At 46.7% G+C, this 24,647-nt stretch overlaps 1 protein-coding gene across 7 annotated transcripts in view; it reads right to left on the bottom strand.

Moving 5' to 3' along the window:
• LOC140410977 (glutamate receptor ionotropic, kainate 2) overlaps nucleotides 1-24,647 on the bottom strand; it is a 682,991-nt gene that overhangs the window by 376,111 nt on the left and 282,233 nt on the right. For all 7 annotated transcript variants that reach the window (XM_072499848.1, XM_072499850.1, XM_072499849.1 and 4 more), the window contains exon 5: nucleotides 6,220-6,401. In XM_072499848.1, coding sequence (XP_072355949.1) covers nucleotides 6,220-6,401 — 182 coding nt within the window. The remainder of the gene's footprint in view (nucleotides 1-6,219; nucleotides 6,402-24,647) is intronic.

Genomic DNA, 24,647 nt, shown 5'->3' with positions numbered 1-24,647 from the left:
GCACGTGGAGGAAACCCACGCAGACACCGGGAGAATGTGCAAACTCCACACAGCCAGTCGCCGGAGATCGGAATCGAACCCGGGTCTCTGTTGCTGTGAGGCAGCAGTGCTAACCAGCGTGCCATCGTGATGCAGAATGAGATGGTCTTGCGTAGGATGTCACGAGTGTGGAGACCACTTGCTCCTTACAATCAAAATAACGGAGTTGAAAAGACAAAACAGCGGTACTGGGAATCTGAAACAAAAGTAGAAACTGCTGGAACTTTGCATTGCAAATCTTGGAGAATGTGTTAAATCCCCAAAATTTAAGCTCCCTTTCTTTTTCAAACGCTGATAATCTTTTGTGCATTTCCAGCATTCGTATGCAGAAAAAGAAGTGCAGAGAAAATGTTACTGATTTCCTTTTCTCCAGTATATGTGCCGTGACCAACCACACTTGGCTGGAGCAAGAGGTCTTCAGAATATAAAATAAACACACAAGTGGAGGAAATATTCAGCAGGTCTGTAGAATAGTCAGATTCAATGCAAACCACTCTGTTTCTCTTTCCACAGATGCTGGCAGGTCGGATGTCTATTTTTAGTTCAAACGTCGTGGGTCATGCGGTGGCACAGTGGTTAGCACTGCTGACTTACGGTGCCAGGGACCCAGGTTCAATCCCGGCATTGGGTGACTCTGTGGAGTTTGCACGTTCTCCCCATGTCTGTGTGGTTTCCTCCGGGTACTCCGGTTTCCTCCCACAGTCCAACGATGAGCAGGTTAGGTGAACTGGCCATGATAAATTGTCCCTAAGTGTCCAAAGATGTGCAGTTGAGATGGATTGGCCATGAGGAATCCGGGGGGTTACGGGAATAGAGCAGGCGATGGGCCTAGTTAGGGTGCTCTTTCAGAGGATTGGTGCAGACTCAATGGAATGAATAGCCTCCTTCTGTAATGTAAGGATTCTGTGGATTTTCAGCATTCAGAATATAAATCTCTGTTACATCACTTCATTTTGTTGCAGATGGAAAAGGATCAGATTTAGTCAACTTAATTTAAGTTTAAGAAAACCTTTCAGTCAGTTCCTCCCATGCATATAATTTTAAAATCAATAGAAATGTTAAAAACATTAAAGTTAATGATAAAATGTTGTAGCTGCTTGCTAAGTGATATTGAGGTGATGCTACAATTAGAATCCAGGGTTTGGCCAGGGTTTTCGATCCTGGCCAAGTCAATGGACGTTTGGCAGACTTGCGGTATCCTCCATGGGGAAAACCATTGTGGTGGGGATGGAAAATCCCACCCACAGGCTTTGCACTTGGCACTCACTTTGCTGCTAAGTAAAAGAGAATCTGAAGATCTAGGGGTATGATTTAACTCCCAAAAAGCAGAGTCCCATTTCGAGCACGTTTAGCAAGACTCTTTTTTTTACCTCAGTGAGGAACACCCTGGTGAGGCTGCACGTAACCTAATTTCCTGCACTGATGAGCTCGTCGGTGCAGGAAGAGATCGGGGTGCCATTTTTACATACTACCCCGATCTCTTGACAACACCCCTCTGACTCCCCACCGCAGCCTCCGGACTACCCATTTCCCCAATGTACCTGCAAGGGGGTCCCCGAGCCTCCCTCACCCTACCTCATAAGGCAGGGAACTCCCAGGCCTGATTCCATGGGTGGCACTGCCAAGATGCCTGGGTGGCAGTGCCCAGGTGCTAGGGTACCAGAACTTGTCCACACAGGGTCTCCAATGTGTTGTTACGCCTGGTCCACATTTGTGTGGAACAGTGGGAAACGCACCATGGTGAGGTCTCCCAGGCACAAACATTAATTTCTGGGCCTTGGGAGCATCGGACGTCGACATATTTAAGTGAACCCAACTGCTCATGTAAATCTGGATCCCGCCCAGTGCCATCCCTCTGTGCTGTATCATAGAACATAGAACGGTACAGCACAGTACAGGCCCTTCAGCCCACAATGTTGTGCCGACCATTTACCCTAATCTAAGATCAACCTAACCTACAACCCTTCAATTTACTGCTGTCCATGTGCCTAAGAGTCGCTTAAATGTGCCTAATGACTCTGACTCCACCACCTCTGCTGGCAGTGCATTCCACACACCCACCACTCTCTGTGTAAAGAACCTACCTCTGACATCTCCCCTGTACCTTCCTCCAATCACCTTCAAATTATGTCCCCCTCATGACAGCCATTTCCACCCTGGGGAAAAGTCTCTGGCTATCCACTCTATCCATGCCTCTCATCACCTTGTACACCTCTATCAAGTGAAGTGAAATGAAATGAAATGAAAATCGCTTATTGTCACAAGTAGGCTTCAAATGAAGTTACTGTGAAAAGCCCCTCGTCGCCACATTCCGACGCCTGTTCGGGGAGGCTGGTACGGGAATTCCATGCTACTGGCCTGCCTTGGTCTGCTTTCAAAGCCAGCGATTTAGCCCTGTGCTAAACCAGCCCCTAGTCACCTCTCTGCCTTCTTCGCTCCAGTGAGAAAAGCACTAGCTCCCTCAACCTTTCTTCATAAGACATGCCCTCCAGTCCAGGCAGCATCTTGGTAAATCTCCTCTGTACCCTCTCCAAAGCATCCACATCCTTCCTGTAATGAGACGACCAGAACTGGACACAATATTCCAAATGTGGTCTAACTAAGGTTTTATAAAGCTGCAGCAAAACCTCGTGGCTCTTAAACTCAATCCCCCTGTTAATGAAAGCCAACACACCATACGCCTTCTTAACAACCCTATCAACCTGGGTGGCGACTTTGAGGGATCTATGTATGTGGACCCCAAGATCGCTCTGTTCCTCCACACTTCCATGAATCCTGCCTTTAACCCTGTATTCAGCATTCAAATTCGACCTTCCAAAATGTATCACTTCACATTTATCAATGTTGAACTCCATCTGCCACTTCTCAGCCCAGCTGTGCATCCTATCAATGTCCTGTTGTAACCTGCAACAACCCTCAACACTATCTACAACTCCCCCAACCTTTGTGTCATCGGCAAACTTACTAACCCACCCTTCCCTTCCACTCCCTCATCCAAATCATTTAGAAAAACTACAAAGAGCAGACGTCCCAGAACAGGTCCTTGTCGGACACCACTGGTCACCGACCTTCAGGCGGAATACTTTCCATCCACTACCACGCGCTGTTTTCTTTTGGCCAGTCAATTCTGTATCCAGACAGCCACATTTCCCTGTATCCCATGCCCCCTAACTTTCTGAATCAGCCTACCATGGGGAACCTTATCAAATGCCTTCCTGAAATCCATATACATCACATCCACTGCCCGACTTTCATCAATGTGTCTCGTCACATCCTCAAAGATTTAACATGAGGGCGAGATCAAGATCGTGTTAGATCTTGCGAGATGTTCCAAACGTCACAAATCTCGGTAGAGGCCTCTCATGATAGTTAATGGCCCCGCCGTGTCACCAAGTCGGGCGCGACGAGGCCGTTCAATCACGCCCTATAACACAGGATGTTCCATAATCCGACAACTACAGAATCATAGCATGATACAGCACAGAGGGATGGCACTTACCAAATTGTGTTTGTGTCAGGGAGCACCACTCCCCTGCTCTTTCTGCCTTTACTCTGCAAATTGCACCCTTCAAGCAGTTATCCAATTCCCATTGGAAAGTTGTTATTGAACCTGTTTCCTCCACTCCTGAGGCAGTGCATTAATTTCTTATCAACTCAGTCAATTAAAAGAAAACTATGCTAATCTCAACTCTGGTCTGTTTGCCAATTGCACTAAATCTATGACCTCTGGTTACCGATCCTTCAGCCAGCAGAAACAATCATTCCTTATTTATTCTATAAAAACTTTCACAATTGAGATTTCCCCTTAACCAACTCTTGTTGCGGGGACAACTGGACCATCTTCAGTCTCTCTATGTGAATGAAGCCCTGCATCATTTCAAAGGCTCATCCCTCTCAATAGCCCTCTTGCACACAGTGACAAAGTGCTGAACTAAAGCAAGTCACGTGACTGAATCGTGCATGAACATTCACACTTCATTGCCGTGTTAATGTAAGCCTACTTGTGACAATAAAGATTATTATCACACTGTTCTCATTATGTCTTACTTTTTGCTGATGGTTGTAATCCAAATGAAACATTGGATTGGATTTTATGTAGTCTGGCACGGCAGGAAAGTTGGCGGTCGGGCCTATTTAATCATGTGAGAAGCCGCCTGCCAGTCTCCTGGCAATACAATAACCTCCTGCGATTAAGTTGGAGGTGGGGACTGGACCATGGGGGAAACACGCCTTCCCATTATTGTTAGGTATGCTATCATTAGGTAGGGTATTATTAGGTTCATTATTGAGCTAGTTGATACCAATTATTCCTGAGCCCACTGGAATTTAGCAGTGTCTCAGGGATTATGTGTGATTACATGTGCCTCCTGAAGGGAGAGGTCGCTCTCGACAAAACACTTTGGGCCTGATCGAGGGAACCAACGACATCAGGTAGGGGGGTGATGCTGGAAACAAAGCCCTGCCCTTGTATTCAACACCCCTGCCCCACATCCTCGTGATTCACAAGTCAGGAGTGTACTGGAATTCTCTCCAATAACCCGGATGAGTGCAGCTCCAACAACACGAAAGAGGCTCAACAACATTCAGTCCTCTTGTCTGCAACCCATCCACTTCCTTAAACATTCATTCCCTCTAACACCAACGCACGGTGGCAGCAGTAGGTACCATTTGCATGATGCACTGGAGCAACTCATCAAACTTCTTTCAATAGTATCTTTCAAACCTGCGGCCTTTACCACCTAGAGGGGCAAGAGCAGGAGATGCATGGGAGCATCACCAACTGGAAATTCCCTTCCAAGCCACTCACTATCATGACTTGGAAATATATCACCATTCCTTCTTGTCACTGGGTTAAAATCCTGGAACTCCTTCCCCCACAGCATTGAGAGTGTCCTATGCCAGATGGACTGCAGTGGTTCAAGAAGGCAGCTCACCACCACCTTATCTTGTCAGTATAGTCACATCTCTTTTGGAATAAAATAAAATGGCTAAATCATTTGAAAATGCAATGGTTGTGCTAATTTCTTCAGCGGATAAAACAAAATTAAATATCTATCGAACCCTAAAGGAGATTATTAGGGTAGGATGGATATAATTAAATCAGTGCTTCCCTGCAATGAACAAAGATCAGGAATTCCTTGAAGCTGCTTGTCGGCAGAATGATGGAACTTTTGTTTATGCTCGCATTTGGGATTATATTTGTCTGTTTTACTGCCAGAAAATTAATTCTGGTCAATCAGTAATAGCCCCAAGGCATTTCGAGACAATATCTTCCTTTATCAGAGGAAGTCTAAAGTTAATGTAAATATTTTTAAGGTATCAAAGTGTTTGGACGATATATCTGGCTGTACATGCCGGCAGAATCTTCCGGTCCCGCTGATGGTGCATGGGGTGGATTCAATGAGAAATCCCATTGACAGCATAGGGACCAGAAGATCCCACCACTGGCTAGCGATGAGCCACCTCCCGCCGTGTGAAACATGCCACAGGGAGGCCAGAGAATCTCGTCCTTTGCTTGTGTACTGTGAGCTTCAGGGTTAAGAGAAAGAAACACACAATGGTGAGCACAACAAACAAATGCCACCATCACCACTCTCCTCTTCCCCCGATCAGCCTGTCTTCCAACCAGCATTATTTCACCTAAAACTAACTGAAATGCTTCCAAGGGGCCTTGTCCTTTATGTGTGCAAAAGAATTCAGCTGGATACAATCCATCGAAAAGGTGATTTTCCTTTTTGTTGAAGACCTGCTCAATTTCTCAGATTAATATTGAAAAATTATAGACAAAGTTATCTGACTGGAATCTGTAGTAGAGGTTGAAACTTCACCATCAACTGCAACGTTTGTCGTAAGCAGCAAGCTTCTAAGATTTTGCCGATGGAAAAATAATGGGTAAGCACGTGCATATTTTGTCAACAGTCTGCATTTTAAGCTCTCGGAAACATGCACTCATTTGCGACACCATGTTATTTTTCTGAAGAAAACAAACAAATTTATCAGTTCCTAAAGAGAATATCCGCACCCCCAACACATTCTTTAGAGTCAATGTGAAAGAGAAAATAGCTTGTGCAATTGTTTACTTAAAATAGTTTCCACTTAATGTGTGTTACCCAAATAAACATTGTAGTCACTACATTTGATTGGAATACACAATGTTGCTATGTCCTCAGAAATAGTCACCTGTTTCAAGATGCCTGCTGCCATCTCATGACCACAGTCAAATATTACGTGGAATTCCTTGTTCCTTTTCATTTCTTTCAGCAAAGGCTTGGAATCCTTTGTGTCTGCTGGAAGCTGACGAATCTTTAAGCGGATACTGTACCGAGATGGAGCTTTAATGAGCTCTTGTAGCCGAATCAGACCTTGAGAAGATGAAAAGAAATGCAAACACAACATAAGATGACCGACCTTGTGAGGGAAATTTACCCTGTCACAGTCAGAAAATTAATTGCCATTTACTCACCTCGCTGCACATTACACAAAAATACAATGAAGCAGATGAATCTTCTTTTAAGGATAACTGATGTATCGCTCTGTGCCCATGTGTGACATGTATGCCAATGCTGCAATTAAACCTCCCATATGCCAGTGCACACTTTCATATCCCGCATGTGTCAAAGGCCACTTGCTGAACTGCATCACCTTCCACTGACTGACATGTCTACTGAAATACATTAACTTTTAATGACTATTGCCGTGGCAATGAATGATGCATAAAAACTGCACTTAATTCATTCTGCAGTGCAAATAATACATTTACAATTCAACTCGAGGCTCTTCCTATCATAATGTGGTTTTTATAAAAACATTTAGTTAGTTTTGCTTAGTTTTAGCGCTGTTGAAGTGGCGGAATCTCGGCATAAGAAAATGGAACCCTCTACCAGTTTTCACATTCAGTGTCAAAATCAAGCACTTGCGTGTCAGATATATTCCAGCAGGTAGAGTGAAGCTCCCAACAGGCACCTTAACCCCAAATTCAGGGAACCCGCTCTTTGCTGGATCATTATGATTTTTAAAAACATTCCTATATCAAACACCCTAACGGTCTACCTGAACAAGATTGAGCATTTGACTATTAATTTGTGCTGACCCTAATAGTGTTTTATGCTGTGGAATCCCTGCATTCAAAGCTGGATTGAGGTTGCCCTGAATTGATTAAAACCTGGGCCTGAGAGGTGACAATATAGAGTTAAGACCCAGTGTACTACTCAATCCTCCAGTATCTTTCTATTTAATGTTTGTGCTCTCTCTCCCTTCAGCACAGTATATTAGTTATTGATCCCCAGCCATGCAATGCCCTAGCCTTTCACCCTGTTTTCTCAATAAAAATGAATTTTTAAAAAACTGGAATGAATATGATCAATGCTGCTGCTCTATTTCCTAAAATAAATTTAGAGTACCCAATTCGTTTTTTCCAATTAAGGGGAAATTTAGTGTGGCTAATCCACCTACCCTGTGGAGTTGCGGGGGCAAAACCCATGGAAACACGGGGGGAATGTGCAAACTCCACATGGACTATGACACAGAACCGGGATTGGACCTAGGACCTCAGCGCCGTGAGGCAGCAATGCTAACCGCTGCGTCACTATTCTGCCCTATCCATGATGATCTTTAAACCACACCCCATCGGATTGGGTGAAAAATAAGAATTATTTAGGGTGCGATTTAACCAAAACGTTTCCAAGTGTGGTAGCGAGTGGGACTTGTCGCAAGCTTCCCGACGCTCGGCCCGACGAGGCCGTCATCGCTACAAGACATTAATTGGTCCACTAAATGAGGCCCCAGGTGGCCGCATAGGCCTTGTTACATCGGGTTTTCGCATCGGTCACTGGCCTTCCGACTGGCATAATTTGCCAGGTCCTCAGCAGGTCCCCTTATCCCCCCCAAGAGCCAAATGGTTATACTGGAATGATTGAAGAGGCTGGGGATGTCCGACTGCCCCAGGATGTAGCTGTCATGCAAGCTGCAAGTTCAGGGAGTGGAACCCCTTCCTGTTGATGTAGGGCACTCCCTGATGGCCCAATGAGTGCAAAGCAAAATGCATGCCACCCATGACCCCCTGGACCTGGGGCATCCTGGCGATGGTGGTGAATGCTGCTGCACGGGCATCCTGTTGGACCTGGTCCATGTCAAAGTTTATATTGTCCACTGCCCAGATAAACAGGGCACCCATAACTTCAGGGATGCGTTTGTGAGCTGTAACTTGTGAGATGCCACACAAGTCCCTGCTCCAGCCCCGGAACGATCCTGAGGCATAGAAGTTCAAGGCTGTGGTGACCTTGATGGCCGTGGGAGTGGTTATCCTCCTTCTCCACGTGGTGCCAAGTTTGTGTGGACACTTCCCCTTGTTGAGACGGAGCCTCCTGCGACACACGCTGTCCGCCACTGTTCGAAAGACAAGCAATGGCTGTACACCTTGGACCGCCAACGGCCCCATCTCTGGGTCCCTTCCTGGCCTGTTGTTCGGCCGGGTCCTCAGGGTGTGGGGTGGCGTCCTGCATATGGACTGCTGCCTCAATTCTCTTTTGATGCTGCTGCTGCCGCATTCTCTGGCATCTGGATGCTTGGCCTGCCAACAGCACTGCGAGGGCAGCTTCTCTATGGTCCAAGATATCATCCATATCGTGTAATATCTGTAAGGAATTGGCAAGGGTGTGAGATTGACAACCATTTGGTGTCTTCTACCCTGGGCCCCTCCAGTCCCCCTATTGCTCCTTCCCTCCAGCCCTGGTATGCCCTGCCCACACAGCCCCGGTGGCACACAGTAGGGGCCCTGCTCACTGGACCCCAGACCCTGTGCCGCAGGTAACATTACCTGGACCGGGTGCTGGACCACCCACCCTCTCATCGTGAAGATGTCCTCGGTGCTGGAGCCCAGCCCTTGGGTGTTCAGATTTTGCCCTGCTGCGTTGGTGGTGTTGCCTCCCGCAGTGTCCAGGCATCACGGTCTGATTGAGATGCTTGCCAATAACCTTCACATGCTATTTGGTACGCCTACCCACGGGGGCCCACTTGGGAGCTGTGAAGTGCTCACTTAACTATGATTGCTAATTCCTAATTAGCAATCAGCTTCAACAGCGCAGCCAGAGGCCTCCATGGACAGTGAGAATAATGGGTGGTCAGTGGGGCAGACGGGCTGGGGTCGGGGTTGCACTCGGAATGAGCAATCAACTTTCAAGTCTGAAATGTTGGGATACAGTTAACGGATAAACTGCAGTGTTATTTTGCCTTATGTGGCAGTAGCCTTAAGGCTATAATTATAAAGACAAAAGAGTTTCATTGAATCATTTAATGAGCCATAATCACAGGGTGAATTATGTCAGTTTACAGAACAAATATAGTTCCACTCATGTTTTCTCCTGTAAGGACTGATCGGTTTCCTGAGGGAATTCCTGTCAGAGCCAAAAGATTTTATTTCACGACTGTCTCAGGATACATTGGTTAACTTAGATAGAATGTTACTCATTGTATTGAGTGAGACAATGGTATAAAAACATATTTTGACTCAGGGCAGGAGGGAAGGGAGGGAGAGTAGCCACTTTGGAAACCTTTCATGCATTTGCAAAGTTGCGTTAGCAATACAGCAGAATATACCTCATGTATCTCTTGGTTATCTATCCGCCCCAAACTCTCAGCCAGCTCATTCAGTGGGTAGCTGAATAATGCAAACTCAGAAGGTCCCTAGCTTTGGCTACCAGTTGTTTCAGCAAGACACTGCAATGGGCTTCAATACTCACAGCTTAGGAGCAGGAAAAAAACGTCACATTCTCCTGATTGCCATTCACTAACCACTGATTAGAATGTATGTGGGCATTGAGTGCTGGATTAAGCGCTTTGTGGTCAAACGCCATGTGCACCGATAAATGTACATAGCACCTTTACCAAAACAAAATGTCGCAAAACACTTCACAAGTACTCATTCAAGACTGAGACACACGAGGAGCTATTATAACAGGTAACCAGAATATTGATCAAAGAGGTAGGTTTGAAGAAGCATCTTAAAATACAAGGGAGAGCAAGAGTGCCTGAGAGTTTTGCTGAGGAAATTCCAAGGCTTTGGGCCTAGATATCTGAAGACATGGCCAACAATGTTGGAGAAATAAAATTAGGGATGCACAAAAAAGACATGCTTGCCTTCATCAGCCACAGCATTGATTACAGGAGTTGGGAAATCATGTTGCAACTGTAAAAACCTCGGTTAGACCACATTTGGAGTATTGCATGCAATTCTGGTCACCACATTATCAGAAGGTCGTGGATGCTTTAGAGAGAGTGCAAAGAAGGTTCACCAGGATGTTGCCTGGTCTTGAGGGTGTTGGCTATGAGAAGAGGTTGAATAAACTAGGATTGCTTTCATTGGAAAGACAGGGGCTGAGGGGAAACCTGATAGAGGCCCACATAATTATGAGAGACAAAGACAGGGTGGATAGTCAGAGGCTTTTTCCAAGGGTGGAAGTGTCAATTTTAAGGAGGTACAGGTTTAAGATGAGAGGGGGAAAGTTTAAGGGACATGTGCGGGGTAGGGTTTTCACACAGAGAGTGGTGGGTGCCTGGAATGTGCTGCCAGAGATGTGGTGGAAGCAGTCACATTGGCAACATTTAAGAGGCACCTGGATGGATCCATGAACAGGGAGGAAATAGAGGGATACGGACCGAGTAAGGGAAGAAGGTTTTGTTTTTAGTTAGGGCATCATGATCGGCACAGGCTTGGAGGGCCAAAGGGCCTGTTCCTGTTCCTGTGCTGTACTTTTCTTTGTTCTTTGTAAACCAGAATTGGAAGCGTGCAGAGATCTTGGAGGGTTGTGCGGCGGGAGAAGATTGCAACGATAGGGCGGGGTAAAGTCATGGAGGGATTTGAAAATGAGGATGAGAACTTTGAAATTGAGGTATTGACGGATCAGAAGGCAATGTGAAATGCAAAATGAAAATGAAATGAAAATCGCTTATTGTCACAAGTAGGCTTCAAATGAAGTTACTGTGAAAAGCCCCTAGTTGCCACATTCTGGCGCCTGTTCGGGGAGGTTGGTACGGGAATTGAACCCGCGCTGCTGGCCTGCCTTGGTCTGCTTTAAAAGCCAACTATTTAGCCCTGTACTAAACCAGCCCCAGTAGGGGCTGTGCTAAACCAGCAATGTAGGTCCACAAGCACAGGGGTGATGGAACTACATGGGGGTGGATTGCTGTGAGTTAGGGTCCAGGCAGCAGAATTTGAGGTAATCTTAGTTTTATATGAGGTGGGAGATTGGAGGACATATAGGAGGGAATTTGATTAGACAGGTTTGAGGCAACAAATGCGTGAGCGAGCTGTGGTAGGGTGGAGCAGGGGGAAGAGGAAGAACTTAGCGATAGAGCAGATATGTAGTTGGAAGCTCATTGTAGTATCAAATACAGCATTGAAGTTGTAAATGGTCAGGTGAACAAACTGTACGAATACCAGCAAGATCTACAGAGAGATGGGTGTTGAAGACTGCCAGTACGAACTGAGCACCAAAGAGGTGCTACTCAAGAGGAAGTGGATGGGGGAGAGGGAGAAGATTACTAGCCAAAACTAAAGCATAGAATGAATGCTTCCGTGAACTGGTGGAGAGTATGGGTGTCTTCTATATCCTTTTGGCAACTTTATAAATAATTTAATATTCGTGCGCAGCACGGTAACGCAGTGGTTAGCACTCCTGTCTCACAGCGCCGAGGTCCCAGGTTCAATCCCGGCTCTGGGAGTGTGGAGTTTGCACATTCTCCACGTGTTTGGGTGGGTTTCGCCCCCACAACCCAAAGATGTGCAGGGTAGGTGGATTGGCCACACTAAATTGACCCTTAATTGTAAAAAATGAATTGGGTACTCTAAATTTATTTTTTTTAAAGATAACTAATTTAATATTCAAATTTAGAAACAGATAATCGCCACGAAAAATATCCATGACAGTTTAAATTTGCTCAGAAGAAAAAAAGGAAAATTCCCTATAATTGTCTAAACACTCATATTCCTTCAAAACAAAAGATTGAGGGCTAAATTATTGCTCCCATGTCAGGAGGGCAGAATCAGGAAAATTCCCAACTCTGCAAACAGAACTCGGGAGAAAGTTCATTGCAGGGAGGCTGGTGCCAACAGGAATTGGATCACCCATCCCAACATGAAATTTCTTGGAGGGGATTCCCTCCAGGATACCACCCACCCTGACCTGGTAGCAATTTTACAGTGGGGCAGGAAGGGCTTTCAAAGGGAAGCTCGACTTGCCGCAGTTAAGGCCCTTAATGGTTATTTCAGGATCTTTTCGCGCCAAGCCACAATTTTGAGACTGGCGGGTGAGTGGCCGCTCAGTGGGGGAGTGTGGGGGGGGGGTGGTGTTGGGGTCCCATAATTGAACAGAGTTGGATCTTGGGTAGGAAATGTGGGGTGAAGGATGGCATCTCCAACAAAAGTCCCCTTCTGACTGGGAGCACCATCCCCTTAAGACCCAGCGACCCTTACGAAACAAACATTTATTTTCATAGACCCACATCAAAGTATATCAATCTCTTGACAACTTGTTAATCAAACTGTGAATTTATAGACCTCCACCCCCACTGTGATAATGATAGATTGTGGAAGCAGTCAAGCATCATTAATACTATGATGATAACCCTCAGGTTTATATCAACAAACAGTGAAATGATAAGCACCAGTTTTTTTCAACTGCAGCTTATTATTTTTTGAAAAAATTAAAGGGCCTGTGATTTAAATGGCTTGACAGCTTGACTGTGCTGTAAGACCCCAGCATACTTATTCACTTTTTATACACATTCATGTTTACTATTAACAATCCCAGTGAGGTACCTGACCTCTTCAAAAGGGCATCTGACCTCTCACAAAGGACATCTGACTTCTCACAAAAGGAGAGGTTCTTGGACCTCTCCAAATAACCCGAGCAGCTTTAGACCTTTTCCGCAAAGGTCTAAAGTACACAGTTCCGAATTTGGACATTACAATAATGACAACTGCTTCTCTTTGAGGCCAGCTACACTGTTACATGCGTAGCTGCCTCTGTGAACCATGGATGTGCAAAGGATAATTTGATCCTCAACCCGCCACAGAAAAATGTTGGATGGTGGGTTCAGGGGTGGAACTTCCAGAACTGGGGCTCTGCTTCCATTTTGGCTGAGGTGCAGAGCCCTTCCATCTTTGTGAAAATTCAGGACTGAGGCTCCAGTAACAAAAGTTGGATGAGTAACACATATCGAGGTTGCTCTTATCTTCCTCCCATCCATAAAAGATCAACCGCAATGGGGAAAGAAATTTATCCTGTTGTATGACTAAAGATTCAGTTCCTGGGCAGTTCCTGACCTCAAATAAAAATGATTTCTGGCAATTCATAGCATACACTAGTAGCTTCTTTACTACTGCTGGAGACCCAGATATGTAAGTCCCAGTCGCTATCTTGATAACTACTTGCCATCAAACAGATGAAATCGCTATAAGCCTTTTAGGATTCTTTCACCAGCATTATGGAGCTCATAATTCTCAACTCAAAATGCTGTCAGTTATTTTAAATACTGGAGTGGGGAAACACGTTGTCAAAATGTTACTTCAGTCCGACTACATAATCCTGTCAGGTTCCAATACGCACACCCCTATTCTTTAAATTGTCTGCTTAGAAATTCATTAGGACATCACAAATTCCTCACTCTTCGCTCTATCCTTTTGAATCGCTGCAGCTATCACCACAAGCACATTGCGAGACAGATAAAATACACTTTAATTAAATAAGGATATATAAGAAATAGGTCATTACTTGTTCTGTGAAGGAAAGATGAGATGCAAACTTCACTTCTTACTGAGGGACCACGGAGGTAAATTTTAAATTAGGCCATTTTCATTTCCAGTGATTAAATTTTGCTTGACTGTTTCAATTTGTCTGCTAGCAATTTTTACAAAATAAGACTTTGTCCATGTGAACAGAATTAAACTGACTCATGAGTTATTGTGTAATAACTGCTAATTGTTGCTCAGTCATCTCCGACACAAGGCAAAAGACATAAATTATATTTTCAAAATGGAAGCAATATTAATTTAAATGTTGCAATTGGACAGGTGGCTTTCCCAATACAAAGAAGAGCCTTTGGATTGCCATAATTCAGGAAAATATTGACCATCTTTGAGATGCTCCACAGAATCTTTTTGTCCACCAGAGGCAATAGCCCTTTCCTGGCCCAAACAATGCCTATTTTCACTCACAAAAGGACTCCTTTTTATGTCCTGACTGTATCAACACCAATATTTCCTTCCATAACTGCATGTCTCCTGTACAATATCAGCATACACTGAAGTACTTTGATTATTTTTTTTAAATTTAGGGTACCCAATTATTTTTTTCCAATTCAGGGGCAATTTAGCATGGCCAATCCACCTACTCTGCACATCTTTGGGTTGTGGGGGTGAAACCCACGCAGACACGGGGAGAATGTGCAAACTCCACAGTGACCCGGGGCGGGTATCGAACCCGAGTCCTCAGCACCATGTGGCAGCAGTGCTAACCACTGCGCCATCTTGTTCATGAGATTATAATAATAAGTTCTTAATCTACTTCTGTGGAATACTGCAATCAGCTGGACTTTATTGGGTAGACATAGCCCAATCCTTTCTTTATGAAAGGGCTTTGCAGTTCTATAAAATTGTGCTCGTTTAATGCCTGGAACAAATATTGCAAGCTGAACTAATGATTTTTTTTGGAAAATATTTTTATTAAAGTTTTCATTTTATAAAATACAAAATAAACAAATCCATATAAACGAAATACCCTTTACAAACCCCTTAAGCTAGCCTAATGATAAGATCCCTGTGGACTGGCGCTATGAGTGCCTCAGTCTGCCGAATCCATTTTTCTGTCTGAACATTTTACAATCTCGACAGTAAATTTAATGTTTCATTTATATTGCCGTCCATCGCACGTGGATTCAGGACTCATTCTGGCTCCATCTGACATTGCAGATCATAGATCCAGTGAAACATACAGTGCAAAACATACATTATACTGAAATTTTTATCTGGAAACAGGATTACCAGAAATTGAAATTACAGGTGAAACACAACATGACAACATAATCGGGTTCTATAATTGGAGCCCACCACTACACTTAATGATGAATGATATATGCAGGCACCTGAAAAATGAATATGTACCTAAATCTGAGCTCATTTTCCCTTTGTTCAATCTGAAAATTAGGGCAGTGGAACATATAGGGGGCGATTCTCCGAGCCCCGCGCCGGGCCAGAGAATCAGCACAACCACGTCACGACACCCAACACCGGCGGGCGATTCTCCGAGGTGCGGAGAATCGGCACCATTTGCGCCAGCGGGTTTGACGTGGCGCAGGCCGCGGACCGCTGGAATCGGCGGGGCCATCGATTCTCCGGCCCGGATGGACCGCGCGGCCGCGCGGATATGACAGAGTCCCGCCGGCGCCGTTCACCTCTGGTCGCCTTCGGCAAGAACTCTGCGCGAAGGGTCGAGGGGTGGCCTGTGGGGCGGGGAAAAGTGATCATTCACCGGGGGGGGGGTGCTCCAATGGAGTCTGGCCCGCGATCGGGGCCCACCGATCGGCAGCCCGGCCTCTTCCCCCCCAGCCTACTTTGTTGCGCGGCCGGCCCCTGAATCCCCACGCCATGTTGTGTTGGGGCCGGCGCGCTGAAGAAGTCCCCCACGCATGCATAGGTTGGTGCGGCCCAACTGCGCATGCGCAGGCTGGCGCTGGCATTTACGACAGCACGAACACTTTGTCTCCATTTTGGAGAATCGCCCCCACACAAAGGGCTGGATTTTCACACCCCTCCCAGCTCTTCCAGTCCCGCCAAAGGTGCATGCTGCATGGCGACAGGCCTGCCCGCAGTTGGATCAATACCAACGGCAGAACAATGACGCCTTTATATTGTCATTAATTGCCTACTTAAGGGCCTAAATTGGTGACAGGTTGGGTTGTTTGACTACAGGCCTGATCATCCTGGACTTAATTGGGGTGGGGTTGGGAAGGCAGCGAGGTGCTCACTTGACACCCTCCTGCTGATTAAATTCCCTCCTAACCTCCAAACATGCCACCAGAGAGGGCAGAAGATTCTGCACACTGAGTAATTTCCAGCACCTCTCATTGAGACAATGCCGGCTCCACGTTGAGAAATCCAGTCAATCCCATTCCCCTGCTCAATTCCTGTAGCCCTGCAACTTTACCTCCTTCAAGTGTCCATCCAATTTCCTTTCAAACTCATTGATTGTTTCTGCTTCCACCAGCCTCTTGAGCAGCGGATTCCAAATCATTACCACTTACTGCATATAAATATTCTTCATCACATTTCCCCCTGCATCTTTTGCTCAAAATGTTAGATCTGTGTCCCTTGGTTAATGGGGACAGTTTCTCATTGTCTACCTTATTTAAGCCTGTCAGAATCCTGTGCACCTCGATCAAAGCCCCTCTCAACATCCTTTGCTCCAAGGGGAACAACCCCGGCCTTTCCAACCTAACCTTGTAACTAAAAAAACCCATCCCTGGAACTATTCTGGCAAATCTTTACTACACCTTCTCAAGAATTTTGACATCTTTCCTGAAGTGTGGTGATTCAGCATAAATTCCCTGATTTTGCACTTAATGGGCGGAATTCTCCAGCCCCACCCGTCAGGTGACCAGGAATTCCCAGCCAAGGTCAATGGACCTTTACATGGTCCGCATCCCGCCCGTAGCGATCTTGTGGTGGGCGGAGCAGAATAATCCAGCTCAATGTCTCTATTTATGAAACCCAAGATCCCATTCACTCTCTCAGTATTTGTTACTCGGCAGATACGTCAGCAACCTTTAAGACTTATCTAGACAGACACATGAACAGACGGCGTATAGAAGGATACAGGCAGTGGGTCCAGATATGACATGTGATTGGCGCAGGCTTGGAGGGCTGAAGGGCCTATTCCTGTGCTGTATTGTTCTTTGCTCTTTCTTTGTTCCATTCCCTGACAACTTCAAAGCTCTATGGATGTGCACCCCCCAGGCCACTGTTCCAGCACACCTTGTCAGCCCATTCTGCGAGCCTGTCTATCTCCTGTTCAATCTCAGTTTTATCCACAATTCTTAGCACAACAATCATTTCTATGGTCAAGGGACAGAATGGTCTTGACGGGCTAAATGGTCTATTCTCATACAGACCTGAAGTTCAAATATATACATCCATAAACCTCAAAGAAACTTGATTTCAAAACAAAATCCAGTACCAAACAAATATTTTCCTTGATCGAATCCATCACACAAGAGTAAATTAAAACCTAATTGTCCACAGCATGCCGTCCAACAACAATAAAATTTAATGATTTAATAAACATAAGCTGTTTAGCAGAAAGATTTTTCTCAGTTTCAGATCATATTCCAGGGAACAATAACATCACCAAAATCACAAGGACGTGTAATTGTTTGCAGTGGAAAGCTTTTAATTTAAACATCACTCATCTGAACAGGCTGGCTAGTCAAACCAGCTGGACCTGTTTCATTAGGCTGTATTATATTTCCTTGCTGAATTAATATTGTTTCGCACAGTACAACAGTGGAGTTAATACATAAACAGTTACCAGAATTATTAACTGATCCAAACTTTTGATGTATCGTCTCAGTGTACATAAATATATTTAGGAATGAGACCTCAGGCTCAATTCTCCGAAAAGATTTTGAGGTGTTACAGCAAGCGAGAATTGCTGCGAGATACCTGGTGCTCTACCCAGCGAGGCCAGCTATTCAACGTTAATTAGTCCACTTAACGAGGCCCCACAGTCCTCTTGCCGCAAATGCAGGCTCACCAGCTGATTCGCCAGTCCGTCGCTAACAAGGTCGAGCAGCACTTGAACTGCACTTGCTCAGCCAACCCCAGCCATCTTGCAACAGTGGCGCCTAGATTCAAGATTCGGGAACGCAGACTTGGAGTGGCTGCTAGACACTGTTTAGGCCAGGAGGGATGTCCTGTTCCCCTCAGGGTCCAGGAGGGTCAGGCATAGGGCAGTCAATGCTGCCTGGGATGATGTGGCGGCGGCAGTGAGTTCAGGGAGTGTGACCAGCAGGACTGGCCTCCAGGGCAGGAAGATGGTCAATGACCTACACCGGGCAGCACGTGTATGTAGACATCAACGCCCCCCCACCCCCTCTCTGAGACATTACCCCCCTCCCATGGGAGCATCCACCCCCTCCCCCTTCAACCACACCAACCCTCCCTCCACCCTCTCCCCCCTTCAACCTCCCCAACCTTGCCTGCATACCATCCCCCACCACTGTGAACCACGTGTGTGGCTAATTATGCCTTCTCTGTGTCTCATCAGGTAACGCTCTCCCACAATCGCCGGGAGAGATCCCAGACTGGCGGTGGTGTGCCAGATATCAGGATCCTCACCACTTTCAAGGAGCGGGCCCTGGAGGTGACCGGTGTGGCCAAGAACACGGTGGTCACAAACGCGGAGGCTGGCAGAAGCCACAGAGTTGAGGAACCACTGGGCCCCAACTGGAGGGCCTGTCAAACTTCAGTTATCATTGAATTACTGACTGACCCATCCCTCCCACTGACCACATGTCCATTCTCCCGCAGGTCCTCCAGCCGAAGGCATCAGCCCATCCCAGGTGGCACCTTCTGCACCCTCCCAGGAGACCACCTAGGGGAGAGTTCCGAGAATGCCACCGTACATCACACCTGTCATTGCCACCCTCCACCAGCGCAGATACACCCACATCAGTGAGTCATGCTAGTGGTCAGGCTTCTGGGGCACAATCTGGTGTGTACCACACTGCTGCTGATGTACATTAGGTGGAGGCAAGAACAGAGGAGATCTTCTGGATCCCAGGGCCCAGCTGGGTCCCAGCATGATGCTGACCTGTGAAAGAGGTCATCCCGGAGCTGATGGAGATGTTAGGGTGCGGCCTGGACATTCAGAGGGAGATGTCAGCATCACTCCAGCAGATCCATAGCTGCTTGGAGGAGTACCAGAGGCTACAGGCGCAGGAGATGCATGGCACCAAGGCCAACACTGCAACGGCAGCGACCGCAGTGGAGAGCCTGGCGAATGACGTCAGCACCATTAGTGAGGTGTCCAAGGCGATGCACATGGCTGAGGGTCTAGGTAGAATGTCCGATTCGCTGGGGGATGTCACCCAGTACCAGGTTGACCATGATGAGGAACTGCAGGACATGTCCCGCTCTCAGATGGGAATGGCCGAAGCGCTGCGGAGTTGTCCCAGTTGTCCCAGGATCCGATTTCACTTACAGGAATGGGCCGGTTGCATCGCAAACTGTTTGGCGCCAGCCAAGGTTCTCGTTTTCTGCCTCTCCCGCTATTCACAGGCTTTGTTTCGCTTGAGCCAGAGCGTAATGAGGCTAGAGCATCACGCCCCTCTAGACAACCAGATTCGAGGTAATAGCACCCTGAAAATGGTGGTGAATGACCTGCTATCTGCCACAGGATGTCCCTATCTCCCTTAGTATTTATCACCATTGACAATGTGATGCTGGAGGCTATCGATGGCTTCAGGCATCCAGGCTGTAAAATCACTAGCAATCTGTCATTTGGGCTGGGATTTGACTGGAAAATCCCAGCCTTGATGTTGAAAACAACGTCTGCATTGCAAAAGCTGCTGCTGCTATGTCCAAGCTGAGTAAGAGCGAGTGGAACAACAGCAACCTGAATGGGAACACCAAACGGATACGTATTTCCAAGTCTGAGTCCTCCATGCAGTCATCTATAGGAGCGAGGCTTGGCCAACATACGCCAGACAGGAGAAAAGGCTGAACAGTTTCCACCTTTGCTGTCTCAGACATATCCTCAGCCTCTCTTGGCAGGACAAGTTCTCCAACTCAGAGGTCCAGAGGCACGCTAAGCCCATCAGCATAAACTAATTGCTAAGTCAATGACTAAGGCAATGTGTTGGCTCGGCCACATTCCTCAGATGCATGATGGCTGTACACCTAAAGACATTCTGTACTGTGAAGTGGCCACAATCAACCGATCATCCATATAGTTTCTGCAAGGACACTGCAAGTGACATTTGATGGCAGCCCAGAGCACTAACAACTGGGTGAGCGTTGCCAATGGCTGTGATCTCTGAAGGCTGACTACTTGGAGGTTCATTGGAAGAGGCAAGCAGGAATGAAGGCCAAACCTTCTGATCTCCAGATCCTATGACCGACGCTGTCCACCAAGACACATGGAATTCCCAACAGGCTGAACTCCATGGGAATTGGCGGGAAGTTTGAACATCTGGGGCGAAATTCTCCGGAAACGGCGCGATGTCCGCCGACTGGCGCCCAAAACGGCGCAAATCAGTCGGGCATCGCGCCGCCCTAAAGGTGCGGAATGCTCCGCATCTTTGGGGGCCGAGCCCCAACCTTAAGGGGCTAGGCCCACGCCGGACGAATTTCCACCCCGCCAGCTGGCGGAAGAGGCCTTTGGTGCCCCACCAGCTGGCGTGGGAATGACATCTCCGGGCGGCGCATGTGCGGGAGCGTCAGCAGCCGCTGACGGCATTCCCGCGCATGCGCAGTGGAGGGAGTCTCTTCCGCCTCCGCCATGGTGGAGACCGTGGCGAAGGCGGAAGGGAAAGAGTGCCCCCGCGGCACAGGCCCGCCCGCGGATCGGTGGGCCCCGATCGCAGGCCAGGCCACCGTGGGGGCACCCCCCGGGGCCAGATCGCCCCGCGCCCCCCCCAGGACCCCGGAGCCCGCCTGCGCCGCCTTGTCCCGCCGGTATGGTTGGTGGTTTAATCTACGCCGACGGGACAGGCATTTTAGCGGCGGGACTTCGGCACATCCGGACCGGAGAATCGCGGGGGGGGGGGGGCCCGCCAACCGGCGTGGCACGATTCACGCCCCCGCCAAATATCCGGTGGTGGAGAATTCGGCAACCGGCGGGGGCGGGATTCACGCCAGCCCCCGGCGATTCTCCGACCCGGCAGGGGGTCGGAGAATCTCGCCCCTGATGTGCAATTCCGGTGCTCCTTGGGATCCCCTTGAAAGTCTCCTACTCTGAGATTGAACTGTCCAAAGTGTCTGATTCTAACATACTTATCTAAAAAATAGAGACATGCTGTCAAAGCTTTTGGTCTTGCATTCATCAGCACAGATGCGCAAGACTATCAATAATAATGGGAACACAAATTATACTGTATGAGAAGTAAGTGCTGATTGGTTTCAAGTGGACTCTGATTAGTAGAGGTGCTGCCATGAAGAATGCACTGGGGAACAGTTAATCGCCAGGCTTTTATAAACATTCCAACCAGGCAGGGAAACTCAGATTGGTGAAGGTTTTGCCATAGGGAATGAACCAGGGAATACATATCCACTAAACTTACGTTTTGTTGAATGTATGGGCATGCTCCATCTCTCAACAATAGGACAGGGCCTTGGGTGCAAATATATGTGGCATCTAGCATGCTTCAGTGACCCACACTGCGAGTCAAACTGATGGTTAGCAATGCTGCCTCACAGCACCAAGGACACGGATTCAATTCCAGCCTTGTGTGACTGGAGTGGAGTCTGTGTGGAGTTTGTACATTCTCCCCGTGTCTGAATGGGTTTCCTCCGGGTGCTCCGATTTCCTCCCATAGTCCAAATATGTGCAGGTTAGGTGGATTAGTCACGCTAAATTATCCCGTGGTGTCTAAAAGTTAGGTGGAGTTGCTGGGTTACGGGGATGGGGTGGATGTGTAGGCTTAGATAGGGTGCTCTTTCCACGGGCTGGTGTAGACCCGATGGGCTGAATGGCCTCCTTCAGCACTGTAAATTCTATGATCTATGATTCTATGTTGCTACCACACAGTAATAGTGTCAACGGCTGGCTTCACCTATTGCTCAATTCTTTGAGACACCTTACCCTTGCAGGGTAATCTGAGCTGGCCATTTTTCAGGTCCGAATGTGGCAGCCTTAGGCCCATTCATGGGTTTACACAATATACTGAGAGTAATGATCTTATTCAGGGTAGCCATTATCCTGCTCCAACCTGCACTCAAATTTACCTTTGAAATGGGGAAGTCAACAGAGCGCTTTCCTCGATGTGCTTGTTGAGAAATCTGCTACTACTGTCGACCACAAACCTATCTTCAGTAGTAATATACACAGTGAGGTTCGTACAGTTCCTTATCCCATAAGATTGGCCTTATCGACAACCTCGAAAATATGGCGAAAGCGTTTTGCTCACCTTGCAAGCTGGTTGCTGAAATAAAGCCAATCAAAGTCATCCATGGAAAATGGCCATCCTGATCAGATCATTTTGCACTTTCTATAATGCAAAATCATGAATGGTCCTAAGGATGTCACTTTCAAACCCGAAAAATGGCCAGTCTACCTCAGATTACCCTGTAAGGATAAAGTGTCTCACAAATTGTAGCAACAGGTGAAGCTAGCTGTTTCACGTTGCTACTAAGCAGTAGCAACACAAGTGGTATTCGCCTCTAACATGATGATGCCATCAAGCCAAAAAGATATTCTGGCAGTCACACAAATATGTAATGTGGCATATGAATTTCGCTGACAGCGTGATGCCTGGTATTCCAACGACTGGTGGATTGTATCAAACTGCACGTTCTATCAACTGTTTGCAACAGGCAAAAGGCTGACTGTACCAAACCAGTCTGTATTTAAAATACTTAAATCGGGGTCCAACATTAGATGTGATTTTGCGATTGGACAGCATTTATTTAACAATCCTGATTGTGCGAAGAATGATGAAGAGAACCAATTGAAGATATTCAAAGCGGCTCATTTACACATGTTAGAAGCTACAAATATTCACACACAGGGCCCTGTCCATTGCAGACAGAAAGAATATGTCCACGCCTTGCCTATTTCTTTAACAAAACAAAAGATTGGAGGATAGCCATTCCTTTGTTCATTTCTCCATGGCAATGCTTTGACCAGAGTTGATCTGCCTGGTTTGAACTTAAACAAAAGCTTGGCAGTTACCTGTTCCCTAGTGCATTCTCCATGGCAATGCTTCAACCAATCAGAGCCCACTTGCCAACCTATCAGTCCTCTCTTTTCATGCAATATTAATTGTTGTTCTCATTCCTCTGGTATTCTTGCAAAGCTGTCTTGATGAATGCAAGACCAAAAGCTTCAACAGCATGCCTTTTTTTTCAGCAATACTAAAGTTCTGTATTACCAAACAATATTTACCTGAATAGTTACCCAGGAAATGTTAAGCAGAAAAATTGATCCCCTGACTTCCCACTGATCTTCTGACTATCCCCAACCTGACCCAACTACCCTGACCCATTGACCCACTCACCCATCTACTCATCCACCCTACTCACCTGACACCCTGTCCACCTACCACTCTACCCACCTACCATCTCACCCACCTACCCTCCCTATTTATTCACTCTTCAAGCACTGACCCAATCATACATATACTAAAATTTATACTGGTAAAGCAAAAAGTGTAGAGGATACTGGAAGTCTGCAGAGGGATTTGGATAGGCTAAGTGAATGGGCTAGGGTCTGGCAGATGGAATACAATGTTGACAAATGTGAGGTTATCCATTTTGGTTGGAATAACAGCAAAAGGGATTATTATTTAAATGATAACATATTAAAACATGCTGCTGTACAGAGGGACCTGGGTATCCTAGTGCATGAGTCACAAAAAATTTGTTTACAGTTGCAACAGGTGATTAAGAAGGCAAATTGAGTTTTGTCCTTCATTGCTAGAGGGATGGAGTTTAAGACTAGGGAGATTATGCTGCAACTGTATAAAGTGTTAATGAGGCCACACCTGGAGTATTGTGTTCAGTGTTGGTCTCCTTACCTGGGAAAGGACGTACTGGCATTGGAGGGTGTGCAGAGGAGATTCACTAGGTTAATCCCAGAGTTGAGAGGGTTGGATCATGAGGAGAGGTTGAGTAGACTGGGACTGTACTCACTAGAATTTAGACGGATGTTCTTAAAGAAACATACAAAATTATGAAGGGAATAGATAGGATAGATGCGGGGAGGTTGTTTCCACTGGCGGGTAAAAGCAGAGCTAGGGGGGCATAGTCTCAAAATAAGGGGAAGTAGATTTAGGACTGGGTTTAGGAGGAGCTTCTTCACCCAAAGTGTTGTGAATCTATGGAATTCCTTGCCCAGTGAAGCAGTTGAGGCTCCTTCATTAAATGTTTTCAAGTTACAGAATAAAGGAATAAAGGGTTATGGTGTTCAGAAAAGATCAGCCATGATCTCATTGAATGGCAGAGCAGACTCGAAGGGCCAGATGGCCAACTCCTGCTCCTAGTTCTTAAATTATGTTCTTATGTTATGTTCACCCTCCCTTGCTGCAGCCAGTACCGTAAAAAAGAGCCATGTCTTGCCTTCCGCCCGACGCTACATTGCTGCGATGCATTTCTCTGATGGGTGCTGTATTCTGCATTTCTGGTCTCAGAAGATCAGACAAACAATGCAGAGCAGCATAGAGGCACGGAAATATTCGAGCAGAGTGTCAATCCAACAATGTTTGCTGCTTCATTGAAGATCCGGGCCAAAAATGTTCAGGTGGCCAAGAAAGGGCCCAGAGAAAACAGAGGTCAGTGAATCATGCACGCTCTCAGTCCACTATTGTCCTCTGTAGTAAATGCAACAGAGACTGTCAGG

This window comes from Scyliorhinus torazame, chromosome 4 (genome assembly GCF_047496885.1).
Source record: "Scyliorhinus torazame isolate Kashiwa2021f chromosome 4, sScyTor2.1, whole genome shotgun sequence".
NCBI classification, from domain to species: Eukaryota; Metazoa; Chordata; class Chondrichthyes; order Carcharhiniformes; family Scyliorhinidae; genus Scyliorhinus; species Scyliorhinus torazame.
The sequence above is the reverse complement of the archived record's forward strand: the minus strand, read 5'-3'. Positions and strand labels throughout refer to the sequence as shown.